The sequence below is a fragment of the Amphiura filiformis genome, chromosome 10, assembly GCF_039555335.1.
Source record: "Amphiura filiformis chromosome 10, Afil_fr2py, whole genome shotgun sequence".
In the NCBI taxonomy this organism is placed as follows: domain Eukaryota; kingdom Metazoa; phylum Echinodermata; class Ophiuroidea; order Amphilepidida; family Amphiuridae; genus Amphiura; species Amphiura filiformis.
Window position 1 is genome coordinate 12,796,300 of NC_092637.1, and position 23,296 is coordinate 12,819,595.

Below are 23,296 nucleotides of genomic sequence, written 5' to 3' on the forward strand. Positions count from 1 at the left end.
CTGAGTGCGTACCACTTTTAAGAGCCATATTTTTTAAAGCTCCTCCCACTTTCAAAACTGGTAGATCACAGATGCATTTCAGTTCAGACGAACACTTATTAGTATTCAGGTTCAGTAAAATCGCTTCAAACCTCAATGAATTTGATAATATCAGAATAATGTTGCTCAAATTCAGAAATTTTACCCCCACAAATATCAAATTTAGTCTCCTTAAATCCGCCATTTTAGGCTAATTCACTACATTATGAGCGCCATAATGTAAACTAATGGAAAGCACATTTTCTGTCAAACAATTATTTGACACCATCTCCCGACACACCCCAATTAATATTTAGCCCGTGCCGTTTATGCAGACCTCTACCAGACTAGTCTTGGCATTTTGCGAAAAAGTATTCCATATTATATGTCAAGTCTGTAGTTATTAATGATAATGGCAGGTGCCCGGAGGGTATAAACCATAATGAGATCTGGGCGACAAATCACAAGCCAGGTCCATTTAAAGATGCATTACATCATGGCCAATTTTAGTAGGCCAGAAATCCGACAATCTCATCCATAGACAGCCGTGTTAAGCATGCAAACCGCAATCCAAAGTCAGTAGTCCACTTGGGAAGCTAACAAACAGAGGGAGTACGGTGACTGAAAAGATCAGATGCGAAAATCTATCAATTGTGCACAAATTAATTGAATCAGAATTTTCAGCTTAAATGCAACAGCCAAAGTATGAACAATTGGCAAGTGGACTACGGAGAAGTCTACAGCTGTGGCTAAACATTCTCATGGCTAAACATTCTCATATTAATTCATTTTGTCCCAAAAGTCAACCATTTATAATAATTATTGTTCTCACGTTAGTTCTTGTTTTCTGCTTTTTCTCCAGTTCCAAAAATTGCAAAATAATATCAAATGTCAGCAAGTTTAATTTATTACCTAAATTTGCACAAACATAATATTTCACGGCTTTAAAATCGTGCGGCTTGGCTATTGTCCATATTTGTTGCTCTTTTAGGTACAATATTTTTTATTGTTGGTAATTGTATCTCAATATTGTGCCAGGAAGTGCCCTATATGCTGGATTTGATACGTCAAATAATAGTTCGCAAGGCTCTAAAAACGTATCTTACCATTATTTTGTTTCAGTACTTTACGTTTCTTTCACGTATGTTCACTCTTTGAAGGAGGAGGATTCACCAAAATAGTCGTTATGAATCAATTTCAAAGTGTATTGTCATTATCAGTGTAATATTTTACTTTACTTTTATCGTTACAATAATCTAATTCGTATTATCATTAACAATTTCGTATTCGTTTTCTATAATACGTAATATACACCATGTGATTATGCACACAATTACAATGTATAAAAGTGTTCCTTTTTATGATTAAGGTTTGGAACGAGGTTATAACTCTGCTGAAGACCCTGAAATACCAGACAATTGTGGTGGCAAGAATACACCTTGCTCCAAAAAGTGTTATGGCCCTAAAAGGTCATCATGGGTCAAAATTTTAAAATCAATCAAGGTTTTAGTTTAATACCACACCAAAGTATTCCTCTGGTTAAAACGATTCAAATAAAGTATAGTTTAGTCTATCTATCTACGAAGTATGGCTCAAAAAGGTCAAAGGTCGCTTTATAGACTCCGATTTAAACCCAAATTGTCTCAAATTGTTAGCCTTGCAAAAAAAAAACCAATTAAAAGTAAGAATAGTTTGTACCATCTAGGATGTGTTGCTACACAGGTAACATCGCCTAATAGATCAAGGTCAATACGGTTTAACGGGTATTTTGTCCAGTTTTATTCAAACTACACAAAATTATTCCTCTGATAATACCGATTCAAAAGAGTTTATTTTAGCCATCTGCGACGTATAGTGCTTGCGTTCTAAGCAAAAAGGTCACCTATATTATGTAATAATGCATGGTGCAAACTATTCTTTGTTTTTGATACAATTGCTATCAAAAATAATACAATTTAAGACCATGAAAATCGAAGCGTTTTAACCAATGTGGTGCCGACAATGACAGCGTAAAACTTTTGTTTATGACTTAAAAACAACAACTCTTACGTGGTTTATAAAATGATCTCAGCAATTTTGAAATTTGACATCTGCATGACCTTTCACATTTTCCGACCAACGTATATGTTGCCTACAATTTTTAAAAAAAAATTTGTGATGTCAGTTTATGACATTTAAGCTGATTCCGGACCTCAATCACAATCATCTCAACACATTTGGCTATTAGCACACGATATCTTGGTGAAAAAAACGTTTACTCTGAATATACAGTAAGCCAAAAAATTAAGGTACCGGTTGTGTTTACCCATGTATATCCTAAATAAAGAAAAAAATGTCAAAATTAAAACAAGCAGCCAATACATGTATTCTTTAGCTCTAATTTAAGACCTTACTTGTTGAAATTGCTTGAGAGTTAAAGAAACAGTGATCTAAAACCTAATGAAGAAACGAAATCAAAAGTTGCACTTTTGTGTTCTAATCAATGAAAGCACGACGCTAGTTTTAACGCGCTAATCAATGGAAGCGCAGCGCTAGTTCTCTTGTTCATGAACGCTTTGTGTACTAATCAATAGGGCTTGCAATGGAGCAAACTGCAACTTTTAAATTGGTATCTTCCTTGGGTTTTGGGATCGCCGTGTCTTTTTTTCTTGAACAAATTCAACAAATGAGGTCTTAAATTCGAGCTAAAAGATGCAGCTATTGGCTGCTGGTTCCAATTATGACATATCTATCTTTGTTTAGGATATACAGGAGGTGAACATAACTGGTACCTTAATTTTTTGGCTTACTGTATATGACTATGTTGTTTTGTTATGTTCACTGACCATTTTCCACACGTTTGTCCTTTTAGATACCTATACAAACACAGTCATTGCCCCCCCCCAAAGTGCTTCCCATATATGCTGGTTAATCATCACTCATAACAGAACAGACCCTAAATTCCGGTCAATTAAGTAATATACAATGTTATCAACTAAAACTATTCTAATAGTCGTTATTGAACGTGCCACTTCCTTTTTTGATGTTAACAGAGACGCACTATTGTATGGTTTTTAAGCAGATCCCACTTGTGGTGACGCAAAAGATACAAAGAAAAAACTCCGAAGGCGAGAACCCAAATTGCAATTTGTCGTAATTAAACCATCTTTTCTGGAAGGGGAGTTCCATACAGTATGGCAGTGTCACTACTTTTACCACCCAGACACGTAAGAGGGGTCATCGATAGCTCCAAGCCAAATTAGATGCTGTGCCATAATTATAATGAATATATGATAACCAATCATCGATGGTTGGTCGATAGACCAAACAACGTTGGCTCCATTAACTTTTACTTATTACATTAAATGCATTTTTATTAATACAATATTTTCCTTTAGCTCAGTCGTTTAAATAGTATGCCCTCTAGGTTTCATTATCATTTCGGAGAAGAGCAGGTACGGCAACTACTTGATTATATTTCTACATGTTAATACTACATACTTTGAAAATTTTAGAAAATTTGCACGAGTCCGTTTTTTTTTAAATCACATTTTTGTTCCTAAAATGGGGGTTATAGCGCCCTCAACGGGCACTCTCTCCATAGGGCTACATGTGAAGATCAGTTATAGACAAATGGCCATAAAATAAAATGGACTCGTCCATTTTTCCTCAAATTTTGCATATGATGTAGATTTAACATCTGGAATGTAATGCATGTGGTGTCGTTGCTGCTCTTCTAAATTTATTTATAAAATGTCCGCCCCAGACCAAGGTGCATATTCATTATATAAATGCTACATTCATTTAGCTGAAAATAATTATAAACAGGCCTCTGCTATGGCCATTTTGTACAGGTACTCAAATTTGAGTCTTTGTTTCAAACGGGTTACGACAAAATCAATCAAACACGTTTGCATATATATCCTTGTCCGTCTCATCCCCTTCAGTCTTTGGTTGTTCATCTGTTCTCATCTGCCCTGTGTAGTTCTCATATATGCCACTTGACCGCTCCAGATAGGCTTGGATTGCCTCGTAACAGAATGTATACTGGGCCTTGGTGTAAAACGAAAATGAAATGATTATTTGGACTTCAGTCTGATCAAGAGATCACTAGAAAGCAATCTCTCAAAAATCACACTTTTCGTGCAAATAAAAAACACGAGCATATCTATTTCTTTTAAAAAAAAATTTGTGTAACGCTGAAAATATGATGTTAAATGTAATTGGTGATGATGATGACGTGCGTTTAAGTTTTTTTATTTAAAAAACGAGGTCTTACAAATTTTACCTACATATGTATTATGTTTAGCCTAATATGAAGAAAAAATTAAATCACAAATGAAATGAAACAGCTTCTTTCCTACCAGCTTTTGAACAGCTTGTGGTCTGACCAATCGAAGTCTCCTCACGGCTCGAAATACATCAATGTCGTCGTCTTTGTCCAGTTGTTCAATAATTAACATGATTGCAAGAAATGCACATGATGCTCCGACTCCATTGCTATTTGAAATATAAAGAAAAAATCGATTGTAAACCATGTATGATGAGAAAAATAATAAGAAAGACCTGTTAACTTTCAGTGATGATTCTACTGTTAACTATGATGAAATGTGGTGAAAATGGAATATTATATAAGACATTCTAAACATTTAAAGTAATATAAAAGATAACATTTTGACAATTTGATCCCCATTTATTGTTGTTAAACTAATATCCTCAAGTTTGCAGCTTTCTGTTCTAATATTGTCAATAATTATATAATATTGAATGGCTTTGAGTGTGATACAAGAATGTTTTTCTATCGAGTGCAATATATTCTTGTATCACACGAAAATAAGCCATTCAATATTATTAATATTATTTATATCAGACTTTTGCTATGCGGTAAAATGAAAATTTAAGCTTACCTATCCACCAGGTTTAACCAATGTGTAGGCCTATAGTAATATACGCTTACCTTTTGACCCTCTTGTTTTCTACTCTTTACTCTCCAAAGACATTTTAGGAATACTTATATAAAGGTTTATTTGTAGATGTGGATTATATTTCCTAAGGTTATCATCATCCAGAATTGCTGCGAATTAAGTTTGTGATTTTACTTGTTTATACAGTACGAAATCTCCTGTGAGCCGTTACGATGTCTGTAATGTTGTGCTTTTGTATCATGACGCGTTGTGCTGTCACCATGGTAACTCGATACGCGTACAATATTTACAAAATATTGTATTGCATCCGGGTATTTTGTAAATATTGTACTTTATACAGTTTTATTGTATCGCTCAAAAGCCTGATATAAATAATAATAATACCGAATACAGACGAGTTGCAGATTACTCTTACGGTTGATAACAATGGCAAAAACGGTTCTGTATCATAAAATTTTCTATAACATCGCCCTCTGTAGTCAATATGATACAAGGGGATACAGACTAGGACGGTTTATATTGTGTCTAATATTCGTCACTATGTGATAATCACGACGGTAAGAAGGCTAAGTGCCCTGGAACGAGCATTATAATATTGTGAGAGTCTACAAGTGGATATAATTTCTTTATTGCAATAGAGGGTATCCACATTACTCATGTGTGACTTCTCCCGTAGTATTCCTCATTCAAACCAATTCAACGCACGACCTCGGAGTTACCTGCATGACTTTGGCGGGCTATTTTGAAACAGTTATGGTTGCACATGCAGGTACTACTTTTGAAAATCCTAAACAAGGTATAACAGTCTTTATTTGAGGATATACAGCTTATAGAACACGGATAACCTCTATTCGCCGTAGAAATAGTGTGGACTGGTCGCTTTGGTAATTAATCGTGTTACATCACTTCTACATCGAATAAGTAAAAAGATTATCATACTTGAACGATGGGCATAACTAGCGTGTAAATTTTTCTTTAAGAAATCTAATCGTTGTCAAATACAAAAGAAACAAGCTTTGATTTTCAATAACCTTGAATAAAATCTTACATGCAATGAACGGCTACACGTAGGTTGTTACTATCTTTCTGCCATTGGTCGAGACACTCTATCAAAGCCAGAACAGAGTCTGGTGATTCAGGTTTATCGTCTTTGGAAGGCCAGTTTTGGAGAGCAAACTGACTGATTCTCCTGCTTTCTTCACTCTAAAAAGTGTACAAAACGAGATGTATTGTCATTGGATAGTGTAGGGTTTAAGAGTTATTTTAAAATATAAGAACGTAAATTAATACAAACACTATCACCACAGTGTATCTAATTGGAGGTTGTCCGCGGATCATACTCATTACGAGCTAGCGCACAAAGGGGAAGTACGTATAATAATCTACATCCCAAAGTTTGTGTTGGTATCTACATAATGAAATATGAAAATTCACAATACCTTTTGTTTTCCTTTGGAGACTATGAATGTTCTTATTACTAAGTCATTCACACTGGTGTCCTCTTCGGTACATTCAATTGTTAGTGGTCCAAAGGTGATGGTGTCCCCTTTATCTGGCCAATACTTGATCATAGACTGACACACAGAAATATAATGATTTTGTATTTGAAAAAACACCCGATTTCAAACTATACTCGAATCTATGATTGTAATGATTTTATGATTGCAATTCTTGTATTTTCTAAATCGGTTTCGGTTTTGGACTTAGGGCCCGATGGAAATGTAATTGTAAACGTGGACTTAAATGGGCATTTCGTTAATCATAGCCTCGCCCCCACTTTTCTCAACATAAAAGATGAGAAATTTACAACCGGAATCCTATATAAAGTTTGTGTACCAAACATTTCTTGTAGAATCACTCGCTTAGCAAAAATATCGTAAAATTTGTATTTACATTCTGTTAACAAGGTTAACAGAAAAAAATTACAGCACAGTGTCCTATAAAGAAATGCAATATACATAATCATTCATAACTCGCAAACGCAAAATCAAAATCAACTGAAATTTTGGGATTAACCTTTTTCGTGGATCTACTAAACATACCATAAAAATATTTCAACTTCAAAAATGCCGTTGCGAAAGAAGGTCAAGAAGAACAAAGACCAGCACATATGATCATTTTTGAGAAATCTCAGCGGAGATTGAAATTGCAACGTTCATTAATTGCAACGGAAAAACTATAAAACATCAAATCAATCCTTCAACCAGCATGCATTGCGGTAAACAGAAGGTCGTCACAACGTCAACAGTGTTTTATTGGGCTTGAACTATGGAATCTCGTTATAATCCTTTTAATCATGTTAATTGACCTGGATATCTCTTTGATATAATATAGCAACAATCACTGAAACAAAGGCTTGCCTCTAATAGCTTCTAATGCAAGTAAGGAAAATTGGAAAAGAAGAAGAAAGAAAGTGGGTAAAAACCTACCGGGTCTTGCTTGTCCAAGGTGTTGAGCATTACAATTGAAGAGAACTTGTAGTCATACATCATACGCCAGATATCAGCTACCGTGCCTGGAAGAGGCATTTGCGTGACAATGTGTTGTGTGCTCATCTGGGTACCCTGTAAACGGTACATGATACGGGAACATGATATGATGATACCGCAACATGTTATGATGATACAAAAACATGTATCCACTAAGATTAATCTCATGTAAATTTGTAACATTGTGAATACAAGTAAAAAAATGTGATATTAGAAAGGTAAGCAATAAAGTAACAAGTTAGCTGTAATGTTTGAATGTTTCCATGTTCCAGTGTATGATGCGTAAGTCTCTTCCTCTGTTTCAATAAAGTAACGCCAACATCATGAACATGATCAAGCGTGAGACTTTTGTTAGATTAGCATTTCTCCCTCAGCAACCACAACATTTATAACATGAGCCAGAATGATTAGTTCATGTTCCATGGTTGGTGAGGGAATGGCAAAACGAGAGGCCAATGGCAATAGTCATTATTTTCATTCTATGCCATGGTGGGTGTCAAATGCCATGGTGGGTGTCAAATAGATGGGGTACCAGAAAGTTAACACGGATATGATTTTAGGTTTCCTTCCCATGTTTCATTTAACTTCCCTACCAATAGAGTAAGATCAGATCAATTATCTCACATCGATATATGCAGCGTTGATGTAGTTGGTACTGCTGTTGTCTACTTGGGTCATCAGATATGGGCGAGAACTATCAGCTGTGAAAAGAACAAAAAAAAAAGAGGAACCCCGAGTCAGCTACGGTTCTCGGCACGTTCTCAGCTACATTGGCACAAATGTGCGATAGAACTCGAAATGGGCCGTTTGAACTATTTTCCTTTCCTTTTTTAAAGCTCTTACTTGTTGGAAACTAAAATCGATTGTTGTAGCCTACAGATGAATAAGTATTATTCATTCGTTTACATATTTCAATTATTGATTGATGGCTTTGCATTTAAATGACACTTGCCTATAACTAATTTATAACTCTTTTATGGGGATGCCCATAATTTTCAATATAGAATATAAAATGACTATGGAAATACTTACTAGGCACGATATCAGGAAATCGGTTCTTCGATACGTTCTCTTCTTTTAACCCTCCTGCACACTTTTCAGCTTTTGGAAATGTAGTTATCTTCTCCAAAGTCTGAAAGAATATAAGTATTGCATTCAAGTCAGAATGTCACTGCTATGATTCTAATTTGTGCACAGAGCTATTTTTTTTTTTTATGTTTCTTGTGCACCAAGTCACTAAGGTGGAAATGTAATGTTATGTTGATAAAAGAACCCCTCCCCTACTAATTTTTGCGTCTACCTAGCTTGGTCCGTAAGGGACACGTTTGGGTTCATGGAAAGTCCATAGTCCAGACCTATTGCACCAAGCTTATATATTAGCAAAATTACCCCGAACTTTGACTATGGGGATACAGTGAAAAAGGTCACAATTCAATGTCTTGCATATGTATTTGAATGTTGCATTGTATTCAAGCCAACTGCTATAGTTAAAAGGGAAATTATGTACTAGGGTGCACTTTGATGCCAAAAACAAACATAATACTATCGAAACAACACCATAACAAACAAAGCTTATTCAAATACCTGGAACTGCTCTTCTATTCTAGATTTCTTCGTCTTTGGATTGATCTTCTTTAATTTCGTGAATTCTTCTTCGAACGAATCTTTATGAATTGAAGTATCATCACAAATGAGAGCCTCCAGCAGGACGTCAAAAATGAACTGATATTGTAGCTGTGTAATGAACACGATTACCGTTATTTTGTCAAAAGCATGATTACCAAGCGCAAATGGCACATTCTTACTCATACCAGCATATCATTTGGGTTTGAAAATGGTGTATCGTTACGCTTGTTCTTAATGGTTGGTCCATGGAAGACACACTTTGGATCCGAGTACAAGTATTAATCAAAGTCCTTTTGTGCAAGATTTAATAAAACTAAAGCTACCAGGCGCCATTAAAAGAGAAAACATTAATTTAAAATGTTAGGTCACTTACAACAAATCATATCGACAACTAATTTCGCTAAAAAGCTGCTTCTTGTTATGCCAAATAAAAGGATGCAGAAATTACATCCAAACAGAGGTCGCAGCGAATATTATAACTTACCGCAGTTTGAACCATTTTCATTCTATTATTCCTCATCTTTGACACATACGAATATACGTCAACAGCGCCCTCTTGTTTGGCTTGCTCCATCATAGCTTTGATAACGAGGTATGAACCTGTTCGCCCAACCCCGGCACTGGGAAATTGGAAGTAATACAATGACCAGGAGTCAGACTAATAAAGAATGTTGCCACCATGATATGCTAGAAATCCCTCAAAGGCTCGAACGGGCAAATATTAAACTGCCACGCATCTCATAGAATTGTTCTGGTTTATGTCCACCGGTGATAAAACGACTTGGTATAAGAGCTAAGTATCATTCACCCTTGGGGTTGTTTTGTGGATGAGGGGCTTTGTACCAGACCTAAAAGTTTGCGGTTTCTTTTCGTAAAACTAAACGGTTCAATGAGGTGTAACCTCCTGTATGCAAAAATAGTCCTTTGGATGGGTTAGTCCCCGGGGTTAGTCATTGAAAGAGACTCTTTGACTTCATTAAAGCCATCCCTAAATCTGTATAGAGAAAAATGATGTGTTCACATAATTGTAACTCATTTAATGTATAGGAAACTAAATTATGAGTGTTAAGCATTTTGTAACAGTCGACATTCTCAATTAGAGAAATATACTAATGCTCTTATGAAGTTTTTATTTGTCTGAAAACACCTATTTTTATATGCTGCTATACCTGCAGTGGACTATCATTGGTCCGGCATTCTCAAATATGTCTTTGTCGACCCGCTTCATAAAACGAAGTAAAGGCGGCGCTTGAGGAACTCCCATATCAGGCCATGATGTGAAATGATACTGGGACACCATACGAACCTCGCCATCTGTTACCTGAAAAGCAAAGTCACTTATTACTTGTAGTTATGAAGGGTTTGAAATATAGTGTGAGAAAATGAAATATTGAGAAAAAGGTATGAGTCAGTGGAACTGAGGACCACCGGTGTCAATTCAGCTATACAATAAAGTGGTGGGGATAATCTCATTAAATGTTCGCAAACTATTTGTGTTGTTATAATGGCAACTCCAGATCGGAGCGAGATCCACATCAATGTGCACTTCCGTATCGATAATGTCTACACGGCACTCAGATTCCCATATGTAAAGTGATCTCGTGGTGTGCGCGGTTCCTGTAAGTCCGTTATAGCGTGACGCAGTGCGTGAGTGTGCAAGGCTCTCATGGCGCGATACCGTAAGACGTTGAGACATTGATGCGTATCCAAGAAGTGCCCATTAGAGCACATATTACCTCACGTGTGGTGTCGCCCAATGTATAGAGCTATCAAGAATAGGTGATTTAGAGCAACCACAATTTGCTTTGTTTAGAGGACGTTGGACGTCATATACAAATATTATTAATACACGTTCACAGAATAGGTATTTAACATTCTTCCTTTTTCTACAAAATCGTTCCTTAGTAGGTCAAAGTAAACCCTTCCCTAAAGTTACATATAGCTCCCTGAATGATGTCCTTACTGGTTGAATGGTGAAAGTTCTGATAACGTAATCATCAAATTTCTCCTCTCCTGTAGGAATCACCGTTACGTCTCCATACTGAGTAGCCTTTTCTGGCCAGTACTGGTCACATTTTATCTAACAGGCAAAAGTAGGCATAACGTTATAGATCCCTGAAACAATTTATCATATTTTACCAACGATTTAGCAGAAAAGAGGGGTTCAACTAAACAATTCAACCTTACTATAGACAATAATACGTAACAAATTTTAACAACTGCCCACTTTCTCACACACAGGTCACTTCCTGGAAAGCTGAATAAACTCTCAGAGGTATGATATTGAAGACCGAATTAAGAAGACTAGACTAGTTTGCGTCTGACATCATAGGGCTGTGTGATTGGTTGCTGACCTACGCAGTACGACATTGTTGGCCTGGTTGACAGGATGTCATACGCAAACTAGTCTTTTTAATTCTGTCATCAATTATACCCGACTCCACATCTGGGTCACATTTACCCTAAATTCTTGGCACATTGAGTATTGGGCTATTCCAATTGAATTGACATCCATGCACCCCTTATGAAAGACATAACCTCAATCTGCTACACAGGGAGTGTGAATTGGGTTGCCTGAATGGGTGACTCCATTTGATATCCACATCCCCTGTGTTGGAGATTAAGGTCATGTCTTCCATAAGGGTGTGTGTGGATTTCAAGTGGAATAGCCCATTGGTTATCTCGGGGGCATATGAAGATTGATTGATTGCTGGTGGGTTGGTAAAGTAATATACAATTTCGCAATAAACATCCCAGCAAACACAAAACGTTTTCGACATCATTCGCAAAAGGTTATAAAAGGTTGTCAGAAAACGTTTAAATGTCGGGTTATATAAAGGGTATATTAAGAGTATAAAACGTTTTCATAACCTTAAAAAACATTTTTGATAATCTACTGCTCAGCAAACAAAAATGTTTTACAGAAAACGTTTAAAGGTCGGGTTATATAAAGGGTATAAAAACGTTTTAATAACATTCCAAAAACATTCTTGAAAACTTGATACAAAACATTTTAAACAGAATGTTATTTTGGGGTTGAAAAAATATTTTGCGAAAAATGTTTGCCCAAAATATTTTCAATAACGTTTTAAAAACGTTTTCATGACCTTTATATAACCCGACATTTAAATGTTATTAAAAGGTTTTGAAAAAACATTTTAAGAACATTTCTGTGTTTGCTGGGTTCAAACATTTTTACATAATGTTATTTAAGTATTGACACAATATTTGGCAAAAATGTTTGCCAAAATAGTTTACTATAACATTTTTTGAAAACATTTAAAAATATTGTTGTAGTGTGTTTTCATACAAAACATTTTAAAACGTTATCATGACCTTTATATAACCCGACATTTCAATGTTATTAAAACGTTTTTACTTAAACCAAAAGCCAAAATATAACTTATTTAAAACGTTTTTAAAACGTTTTTGTGTTTGCTGGATCATTAAAATAATTGCCATACCTTAGCATTTTCTACCAAATTTGTGAGCATGACAATTTTCCTGACATTGTACTGCCACACCATCCGCCAGAAGTCACTATTCGATGCCGTGTTAGGACCTGAAGTAACAAAATTCACTTCACTTTTCAAATAAATGCATATCTTAGCACAGTATAATCAATACTTTTTTTCAAATAATAGATATTGATTGACTCCATTATTGCGTTTACGTCGTACACTGCATTCTAATACGTTAATGCCTTTGTTTGAATGTAACGATGCCTGGCTATTTGGTATTAACTGATCGAAAACGAATTGACTTGAACATTCAGATACATACCTTGACTTGCAATATACTGTTTTTGTTCATACATGCCCTGTTAAAAGAAAATAATTTCAATAAATACAGCTGAAGCGATAAACAACAAGAGTGGCAGAAGTAGTCGACGCAATGACATCAATACACGCAGCGGCGGCAGAACGATTTTGAAGGTGGGGCCAGTCAGTGGCGGATGTAGAAAATGTAAATAATGGCCATGAATCGGCCATCGCGTCGTAGGGTGTGTCTGGTGGGGTGGTGTGGCTCCTCAGAAGTGAGAAACATTTGCAAAATGAAGGCCCGATTGAAGCCATTTGGTGGACGGGAGTATATAAAACGGGGACCCCGAAAACGGGGACCCCAAAACGGGGACCCCGAAAACGGGGACCCCTTAAAATCACCCCATAAAGCTTCTGACAAATTTCTAGGGGGGTCCCCGTTTTTCAACTTTGGGGTCCCCGTTTTACAGATTGACCCAGGGTAATCTGTAAAACGGGGACCCCAAAACGGGGACCCCTATTTTTCACTCTATTTTAGGACTGATGAGTCTCCAAATCTCGACAAAATATTCACCATGGATATACTAATATTACAAATGTAATTTATGAAAGTAGTAAGCACTTCTTATATAATTGTCCAATATACACAATTTTGGGGTCCCCAGTTTTAGGGTCCCCGTTTTACAGATTGACCAAGGGTAATCTGTAAAACGGGGACCCCAAAAACGGGGACCCCTTAAAATCACCCCATAAAGCTTCTGACAAATTTTTAGGGGAGCCCCGTTTTTTAGGGTCCCCGTTTTACAGATTGACCCAGGGTAATCTGTAAAACGGGGACCCCAAAAACGGGGACCCCTATTTTTCACTCTATTTTAGGACTGATGAGTCTCCAAATCTCGACAAAATATTCACCATGGATATACTAATATTACAAATGTAATTTATGAAAGTAGTAAGCACTTCTTATATAATTGTCCAATATACACAATTTTGGGGTCCCCGTTTTTAGGGTCCCCGTTTTACAGATTGACCAAGGGTAATCTGTAAAACGGGGACCCCAAAAACGGGGACCCCTTAAAATCACCCCATAAAGCTTCTGACAAATTTTAGGGGTCCCCGTTTTTAGGGGTCCCCGTTTTACAGATTGACCCAGGGTAATCTGTAAAACGGGGACCCCAAAAACGGGGACCCCTATTTTTTCACTCTATTGTAGGACTGATGAGTCTCCAAATCTCGACAAAATATTCACCATGGATATACTAATATTACAAATGTAATTTATGAAAGTAGTAAGCACTTCTTATATAATTGTCCAATATACACAATTTTTAGGGTCCCCGTTTTTAGGGTCCCCGTTTTACAGATTGACCAAGGGTAATCTGTAAAACGGGGACCCCAAAAACGGGGACCCCTAAAATCACCCCATAAAGCTTCTGACAAATTTTTAGGGGTCCCCGTTTTTGGGGTCCCCCTGTTTTACAGATTGACCCAGGGTAATCTGTAAAACGGGACCCCAAAAACGGGGACCCCTATTTTTTCACTCTATTTTAGGACTGATGAGTCTCCAAATCTCGACAAAATATTCACCATGGATATACTAATATTACAAATGTAATTTATGAAAGTAGTAAGCACTTCTTATATAATTGTCCAATATACACAATTTTGGGGTCCCCGTTTTAGGGTCCCCGTTTTACAGATTGACCAAGGGTAATCTGTAAAACGGGGACCCCAAAAACGGGGACCCCTTAAAATCACCCCATAAAGCTTCTGACAAATTTTTAGGGGTCCCCGTTTTGGGGTCCCCGTTTTACAGATTGACCCAGGGTAATCTGTAAAACGGGGACCCCAAAAACGGGGACCCCTATTTTTTCACTCTATTTTAGGACTGATGAGTCTCCAAATCTCGACAAAATATTCACCATGGATATACTAATATTACAAATGTAATTTATGAAAGTAGTAAGCACTTCTTATATAATTGTCCAATATACACAATTTTGGGGTCCCCGTTTTAGGGTCCCCGTTTTACAGATTGACCAAGGGTAATCTGTAAAACGGGGACCCCAAAACGGGGACCCCTTAAAATCACCCCATAAAGCTTCTGACAAATTTTAGGGGTCCCCGTTTTTAGGGGTCCCCGTTTTACAGATTGACCCAGGGTAATCTGTAAAACGGGGACCCCAAAACGGGGACCCCTATTTTTCACTCTATTTTAGGACTGATGAGTCTCCAAATCTCGACAAAATATTCACCATGGATATACTAATATTACAAATGTAATTTATGAAAGTAGTAAGCACTTCTTATATAATTGTCCAATATACACAATTTTGGGGTCCCCGTTTTAGGGTCCCCGTTTTACAGATTGACCAAGGGTAATCTGTAAAACGGGGACCCCAAAAACGGGGACCCCTTAAAATCACCCCATAAAGCTTCTGACAAATTTTTAGGGGTCCCCGTTTTTGGGGTCCCCGTTTTACAGATTGACCCAGGGTAATCTGTAAAACGGGGACCCCAAAACGGGGACCCCTATTTTTCACTCTATTTTAGGACTGATGAGTCTCCAAATCTCGACAAAATATTCACCATGGATATACTAATATTACAAATGTAATTTATGAAAGTAGTAAGCACTTCTTATATAATTGTCCAATATACACAATTTTGGGTCCCCGTTTTTAGGGTCCCCGTTTTACAGATTGACCAAGGGTAATCTGTAAAACGGGGACCCCAAAAACGGGGGCCCCTTAAAATCACCCCATAAAGCTTCTGACAAATTTTTAGGGGGTCCCCGTTTTTTGGGGTCCCCGTTTTACAGATTGACCCAGGGTAATCTGTAAAACGGGGACCCCAAAACGGGGACCCCTATTTTTTCACTCTATTGTAGGACTGATGAGTCTCCAAATCTCGACAAAATATTCACCATGGATATACTAATATTACAAATGTAATTTATGAAAGTAGTAAGCACTTCTTATATAATTGTCCAATATACACAATTTTGGGGTCCCCGTTTTTAGGGTCCCCGTTTTACAGATTGACCAAGGGTAATCTGTAAAACGGGGACCCCAAAAACGGGGACCCCTTAAAATCACCCCATAAAGCTTCTGACAAATTTTAGGGGTCCCCGTTTTGGGGTCCCCGTTTTACAGATTGACCCAGGGTAATCTGTAAAACGGGGACCCCAAAACTGGGACCCCATTTTTTCACTCTATTTTAGGACTGATGAGTCTCCAAATCTCGACAAAATATTCACCATGGATATACTAATATTACAAATGTAATTTATGAAAGTAGTAAGCACTTCTTATATAATTGTCCAATATACACAATTTTGGGGTCCCCGTTTTAGGGTCCCCGTTTTACAGATTGACCAAGGGTAATCTGTAAAACGGGGACCCCAAAACGGGGACCCCTAAAATCACCCCATAAAGCTTCTGACAAATTTTGAGGGGTCCCCGTTTTTAGGGTCCCCGTTTTACAGATTGACCCAGGGTAATCTGTAAAACGGGGACCCCAAAACGGGGACCTATTTTTTCACTCTATTTTAGGACTGATGAGTCTCCAAATCTCGACAAAATATTCACCATGGATATACTAATATTACAAATGTAATTTATGAAAGTAGTAAGCACTTCTTATATAATTGTCCAATATACACAATTTTGGGGTCCCCGTTTTTAGGGTCCCCGTTTTACAGATTGACCAAGGGTAATCTGTAAAACGGGGACCCCAAAACGGGGACCCCTTAAAATCACCCCATAAAGCTTCTGACAAATTTTTAGGGGTCCCCGTTTTTAGGGTCCCTGTTTTACAGATTGACCCAGGGTAATCTGTAAAACGGGGACCCCAAAACGGGGACCCCTATTTTTTCACTCTATTTTAGGACTGATGAGTCTCCAAATCTCGACAAAATATTCACCATGGATATACTAATATTACAAATGTAATTTATGAAAGTAGTAAGCACTTCTTATATAATTGTCCAATATACACAATTTTGGGGTCCCCGTTTTTAGGGTCCCCGTTTTACAGATTGACCAAGGGTAATCTGTAAAACGGAAAAAAAAAAAACGGGGACCCCTTAAAATCACCCCATAAAGCTTCTGACAAATTTTTAGGGGTCCCCGTTTTTGGGGTCCCCGTTTTACAGATTGACCCAGGGTAATCTGTAAAACGGGGACCCCAAAACGGGGACCCCTATTTTTCACTCTATTTTAGGACTGATGAGTCTCCAAATCTCGACAAAATATTCACCATGGATATACTAATATTACAAATGTAATTTATGAAAGTAGTAAGCACTTCTTATATAATTGTCCAATATACACAATTTTGGGGTCCCCGTTTTTGGGGTCCCCGTTTTACAGATTGACCAAGGGTAATCTGTAAAACGGGGACCCCAAAAAACTGGGGACCCTAAAATCACCCCATAAAGCTTCTGACAAATTTTTAGGGGGTCCCCGTTTTTGGGGTCCCCGTTTACAGATTGACCCAGGGTAATCTGTAAAACGGGGACCCCAAAAACGGGGACCCCTATTTTTTCACTCTATTTTAGGACTGATGAGTCTCCAAATCTCGACAAAATATTCACCATGGATATACTAATATTACAAATGTAATTTATGAAAGTAGTAAGCACTTCTTATATAATTGTCCAATATACACAATTTTGGGGTCCCCGTTTTTAGGGTCCCCGTTTTACAGATTGACCAAGGGTAATCTGTAAAACGGGGACCCCAAAAACGGGGACCCCTTAAAATCACCCCATAAAGCTTCTGACAAATTTTTAGGGTCCCCGTTTTTGGGGTCCCCGTTTTACAGATTGACCCAGGGTAATCTGTAAAACGGGGACCCCAAAAACTGGGCCCCCTATTTTTTCACTCTATTTTAGGACTGATGAGTCTCCAAATCTCGACAAAATATTCACCATGGATATACTAATATTACAAATGTAATTTATGAAAGTAGTAAGCACTTCTTATATAATTGTCCAATATACACAATTTTGGGGTCCCCGTTTTAGGGTCCCCGTTTTACAGATTGACCCAGGGTAATTTGTCTGCTGGGGTCCCCAGAACGGCCTTTGGTGGAACCGGGTTTTAGGCGCCCCGTGTTGCAGATTGACCCAGGGTAATCTGTAAAACGGGGACCCCAAAAACGGGGACCCTATTTTTTCACTCTATTTTAGGACTGATGAGTCTCCAAATCTCGACAAAATATTCACCATGGATATACTAATATTACAAATGTAATTTATGAAAGTAGTAAGCACTTCTTATATAATTGTCCAATATACACATTTTTGGGGTCCCCGTTTTTAGGGTCCCCGTTTTACAGATTGACCTAGGGTAATCTATAAAACGGGGACCCCAAAAACGGGGACCCCTTTAAATCACCCCATCAAGCTTCTGACAAATTTTAGGGGTCCCAGTTTTTGGGGTCCCCGTTTTACAGATTGACCCAGGGTAATCTGTAAAACGGGACCCCAAAACGGGGACCCCTATTTTTCACTCTATTTTAGGACTGATGAGTCTCCAAATCTCGACAAAATATTCACCATGGATATACTAATATTACAAATGTAATTTATGAAAGTAGTAAGCACTTCTTATATAATTGTCCAATATACACAATTTTGGGGTCCCCGTTTTAGGGTCCCCGTTTTACAGATTGACCTAGGGTAATCTGTAAAACGGGGACCCCAAAAAACGGGGACCCCTAAAATCACCCCATCAAGCTTCTGACAAATTTTTAGGGGTCCCCGTTTTGGGGTCCCCGTTTTACAGATTGACCCAGGGTAATCTGTAAAACGGGACCCCAAAACGGGGACCCCTATTTTTCACTCTATTTTAGGACTGATGAGTCTCCAAATCTCGACAAAATATTCACCATGGATATACTAATATTACAAATGTAATTTATGAAAGTAGTAAGCACTTCTTATATAATTGTCCAATATACACAATTTTTGGGTCCCCGTTTTTAGGGTCCCCGTTTTACAGATTGACCAAGGGTAATCTGTAAAACGGGGACCCCAAAAACGGGGGACCCCTAAAATCACCCATAAAGCTTCTGACAAATTTTTAGGGGTCCCCGTTTTTAAGGGTCCCCGTTTTACAGATTGACCCAGGGTAATCTGTAAAACGGGGACCCCAAAAACTGGGGACCCCTATTTTTTTCACTCTATTTTAGGACTGATGAGTCTCCAAATCTCGACAAAATATTCACCATGGATATACTAATATTACAAATGTAATTTATGAAAGTAGTAAGCACTTTTTATATAATTGTCCAATATACACAATTTTGGGGTCCCCAGTTTTAGGGTCCCCGTTTTACAGATTGACCAAGGGTAATCTGTAAAACGGGGACCCCAAAAACGGGGACCCCTTAAAATCACCCCATAAAGCTTCTGACAAATTTTAGGGGTCCCCGTTTTTGGGGTCCCCGTTTTACAGATTGACCCAGGGTAATCTGTAAAACGGGGACCCCAAAACGGGGACCCCTATTTTTTCACTCTATTTTAGGACTGATGAGTCTCCAAATCTCGACAAAATATTCACCATGGATATACTAATATTACAAATGTAATTTATGAAAGTAGTAAGCACTTCTTATATAATTGTCCAATATACACATTTTGGGGTCCCCGTTTTAGGGTCCCCGTTTTACAGATTGACCAAGGGTAATCTGTAAAACGGGGACCCCAAAACGGGGACCCCTAAAATCACCCATAAAGCTTCTGACAAATTTTAGTCCCCGTTTTTGGGGTCCCCGTTTTACAGATTGACCCAGGGTAATCTGTAAAACGGGGACCCCAAAAACGGGGACCCCTATTTTTTCACTCTATTTTAGGACTGATGAGTCTCCAAATCTCGACAAAATATTCACCATGGATATACTAATATTACAAATGTAATTTATGAAAGTAGTAAGCACTTCTTATATAATTGTCCAATATACACAATTTTGGGGTCCCCGTTTTTAGGGTCCCCGTTTTACAGATTGACCAAGGGTAATCTGTAAAACGGGGACCCCAAAAACGGGGACCCCTAAAATCACCCCATAAAGCTTCTGACAAATTGTTAGGGGGTCCCCGCTTTTGGGGTCCCCGTTTACAGATTGACCCAGGGTAATCTGTAAAACGGGGACCCCAAAACGGGGACCCCTATTTTTCACTCTATTTTAGGACTGATGAGTCTCCAAATCTCGACAAAATATTCACCATGGATATACTAATATTACAAATGTAATTTATGAAAGTAGTAAGCACTTCTTATATAATTGTCCAATATACACAATTTTGGGGTCCCCAGTTTTAGGGTCCCCGTTTTACAGATTGACCAAGGGTAATCTGTAAAACGGGGACCCCAAAAACGGGGACCCTAAAATCACCCCATAAAGCTTCTGACAAATTTTAGGGGTCCCCGTTTTTCAGGGTCCCCGTTTTGATTGACCCAGGGTAATCTGTAAAACAGGGGACCCCAAAAACGGGGACCCTATTTTTCACTCTATTTTAGGACTGATGAGTCTCCAAATCTCGACAAAATATTCACCATGGATATACTAATATTACAAATGTAATTTATGAAAGTAGTAAGCACTTCTTATATAATTGTCCAATATACACAATTTTGGGGTCCCCGTTTTTTAGGGTCCCCGTTTTACAGATTGACCTAGGGTAATCTGTAAAACGGGGACCCCAAAAACGGGACCCTAAAATCACCCATAAAGCTTCTGACAAATTTTAGGGGTCCCCGTTTTTAGGGGTCCCCGTTTTACAGATTGACCCAGGGTAATCTGTAAAACAGGGACCCCAAAAACGGGGACCCCTATTTTTTCACTCTATTTTAGGACTGATGAGTCTCCAAATCTCGACAAAATATTCACCATGGATATACTAATATTACAAATGTAATTTATGAAAGTAGTAAGCACTTCTTATATAATTGTCCAATATACACAATTTTGGGGTCCCCGTTTTAGGGTCCCCGTTTTACAGATTGACCTAGGGTAATCTGTAAAACGGGACCCCAAACGGGGACCTAAAATCACCCCATCAAGCTTCTGACAAATTTTTAGGGGTCCCCGTTTTGGGGTCCCCGTTTTACAGATTGACCCAGGGTAATCTGTAAAACAGGGACCCCAAAAACAAGGACCCCTATTTTTTCACTCTATTTTAGGACTGATGAGTCTCCAAATCTCGACAAAATATTCACCATGGATATACTAATATTACAAATGTAATTTATGAAAGTAGTAAGCACTTCTTATATAATTGTCCAATATACACAATTTTGGGGTCCCCGTTTTTTAGGGTCCCCGTTTTACAGATTGACCTAGGGTAATCTGTAAAACAGGGACCCCAAAAACGGGGACCCCTAAAATCACCCCATCAAGCTTCTGACAAATTTTCTCAGGGGTCCCCGTTTTTGGGGTCCCCGTTTTACAGATTGACCCAGGGTAATCTGTAAAACGGGGACCCCAAAAACGGGGACCCCTATTTTTTCACTCTATTTTAGGACTGATGAGTCTCCAAATCTCGACAAAATATTCACCATGGATATACTAATATTACAAATGTAATTTATGAAAGTAGTAAGCACTTCTTATATAATTGTCCAATATACACAATTTTGGGGTCCCCGTTTTAGGGTCCCCGTTTTACAGATTGACCAAGGGTAATCTGTAAAACGGGGACCCCAAAAAAACGGGGACCCCTTAAAATCACCCCATAAAGCTTCTGACAAATTTTAGGGGTCCCCGTTTTTTTGGGGTCCCCGTTTTACAGATTGACCCAGGGTAATCTGTAAAACGGGGACCCCTGAGGACCCCTATTTTTTCACTCTATTTTAGGACTGATGAGTCTCCAAATCTCGACAAAATATTCACCATGGATATACTAATATTACAAATGTAATTTATGAAAGTAGTAAGCACTTCTTATATAATTGTCCAATATACACAATTTTGGGGTCCCCGTTTTAGGGTCCCCGTTTTACAGATTGACCAAGGGTAATCTGTAAAACGGGGACCCCAAAAACGGGGACCCCTAAAATCACCCCATAAAGCTTCTGACAAATTTTTAGGGGGTCCCCGTTTTTGGGGTCCCCGTTTTACAGATTGACCCAGGGTAATCTGTAAAACGGGGGCCCCAAAACCGGTCGCCCCGCTTTTTTCACTCTATGTTAGGACTGATGAGTCTCCAAATCTCGACAAAATATTCACCATGGATATACTAATATTACAAATGTAATTTATGAAAGTAGTAAGCACTTCTTATATAATTGTCCAATATACACAATTTTGGGGTCCCCGTTTTTAGGGTCCCCGTTTTACAGATTGACCAAGGGTAATCTGTAAAACAGGGACCCCAAAAACTGGGACCCTAAAATCACCCCATAAAGCTTCTGACAAATTTTTAGGGGTCCCCGTTTTTGGGGTCCCCGTTTTACAGATTGACCCAGGGTAATCTGTAAAACGGGGACCCCAAAAGCGGGGACCCCTATTTTTTCACTCTATTTGTCTCCAAATCTCGACAAAATATTCACCATGGATATACTAATATTACAAATGTAATTTATGAAAGTAGTAAGCACTTCTTATATAATTGTCCAATATACACAATTTTGGGGTCCCCGTTTTAGGGTCCCCGTTTTACAGATTGACCAAGGGTAATCTGTAAAACAGGGACCCCAAAAACGGGGACCCCTAAAAATCACCCATAAAGCTTCTGACAAATTTTTAGGGGTCCCCGTTTTTGGGGTCCCCGTTTACAGATTGACCCAGGGTAATCTGTAAAACAGGGACCCCAAAAACAAGGACCCCTATTTTTCACTCTATTTTAGGACTGATGAGTCTCCAAATCTCGACAAAATATTCACCATGGATATACTAATATTACAAATGTAATTTATGAAAGTAGTAAGCACTTCTTATATAATTGTCCAATATACACAATTTTGGGGTCCCCGTTTTAGGGTCCCCGTTTTACAGATTGACCAAGGGTAATCTGTAAAACGGGGACCCCAAAACGGGGACCCCTAAAATCACCCCATAAAGCTTCTGACAAATTTTAGGGGTCCCCCGTTTTTGGGGTCCCCGTTTTACAGATTGACCCAGGGTAATCTGTAAAACGGGACCCCAAAAACTGGGACCCCTATTTTTCACTCTATTTTAGGACTGATGAGTCTCCAAATCTCGACAAAATATTCACCATGGATATACTAATATTACAAATGTAATTTATGAAAGTAGTAAGCACTTCTTATATAATTGTCCAATATACACAATTTTGGGGTCCCCGTTTTTAGGGTCCCCGTTTTACAGATTGACCTAGGGTAATCTGTAAAACGGGGACCCCAAAACGGGGACCCTAAAATCACCCATAAAGCTTCTGACAAATTTTTAGGGGTCCCCGTTTTTGGGTCCCCGTTTTAGATTGACCCAGGGTAATCTGTAAAACGGGGACCCCAAAAACTGGACCCCTATT

At 38.2% G+C, this 23,296-nt stretch overlaps 2 protein-coding genes across 2 annotated transcripts in view; both read right to left on the minus strand.

Moving 5' to 3' along the window:
* Positions 1-2,808: 2,808 nt before the first annotated feature.
* LOC140161677 (receptor-type tyrosine-protein phosphatase delta-like) overlaps positions 2,809-23,296 on the minus strand; it is a 161,960-nt gene continuing 141,472 nt past the window's right edge. Inside the window, exons 38-43 of the mRNA XM_072184977.1 lie at positions 8,036-8,112; positions 7,352-7,486; positions 6,362-6,496; positions 5,971-6,125; positions 4,362-4,497; positions 2,809-4,050 (exon numbers count right to left, since the gene is read on the minus strand). Of these exons, the coding sequence (XP_072041078.1) occupies positions 3,895-4,050; positions 4,362-4,497; positions 5,971-6,125; positions 6,362-6,496; positions 7,352-7,486; positions 8,036-8,112 (794 nt within the window). The 3' untranslated portion in view covers positions 2,809-3,894. The remainder of the gene's footprint in view (positions 4,051-4,361; positions 4,498-5,970; positions 6,126-6,361; positions 6,497-7,351; positions 7,487-8,035; positions 8,113-23,296) is intronic.
* The window catches only part of LOC140163227 (receptor-type tyrosine-protein phosphatase F-like), a 50,712-nt gene continuing 36,399 nt past the window's right edge, over positions 8,984-23,296 (minus strand). Inside the window, exons 19-22 of the mRNA XM_072186625.1 lie at positions 11,001-11,117; positions 10,207-10,358; positions 9,522-9,657; positions 8,984-9,145 (exon numbers count right to left, since the gene is read on the minus strand). Of these exons, the coding sequence (XP_072042726.1) occupies positions 8,984-9,145; positions 9,522-9,657; positions 10,207-10,358; positions 11,001-11,117 (567 nt within the window). The remainder of the gene's footprint in view (positions 9,146-9,521; positions 9,658-10,206; positions 10,359-11,000; positions 11,118-23,296) is intronic.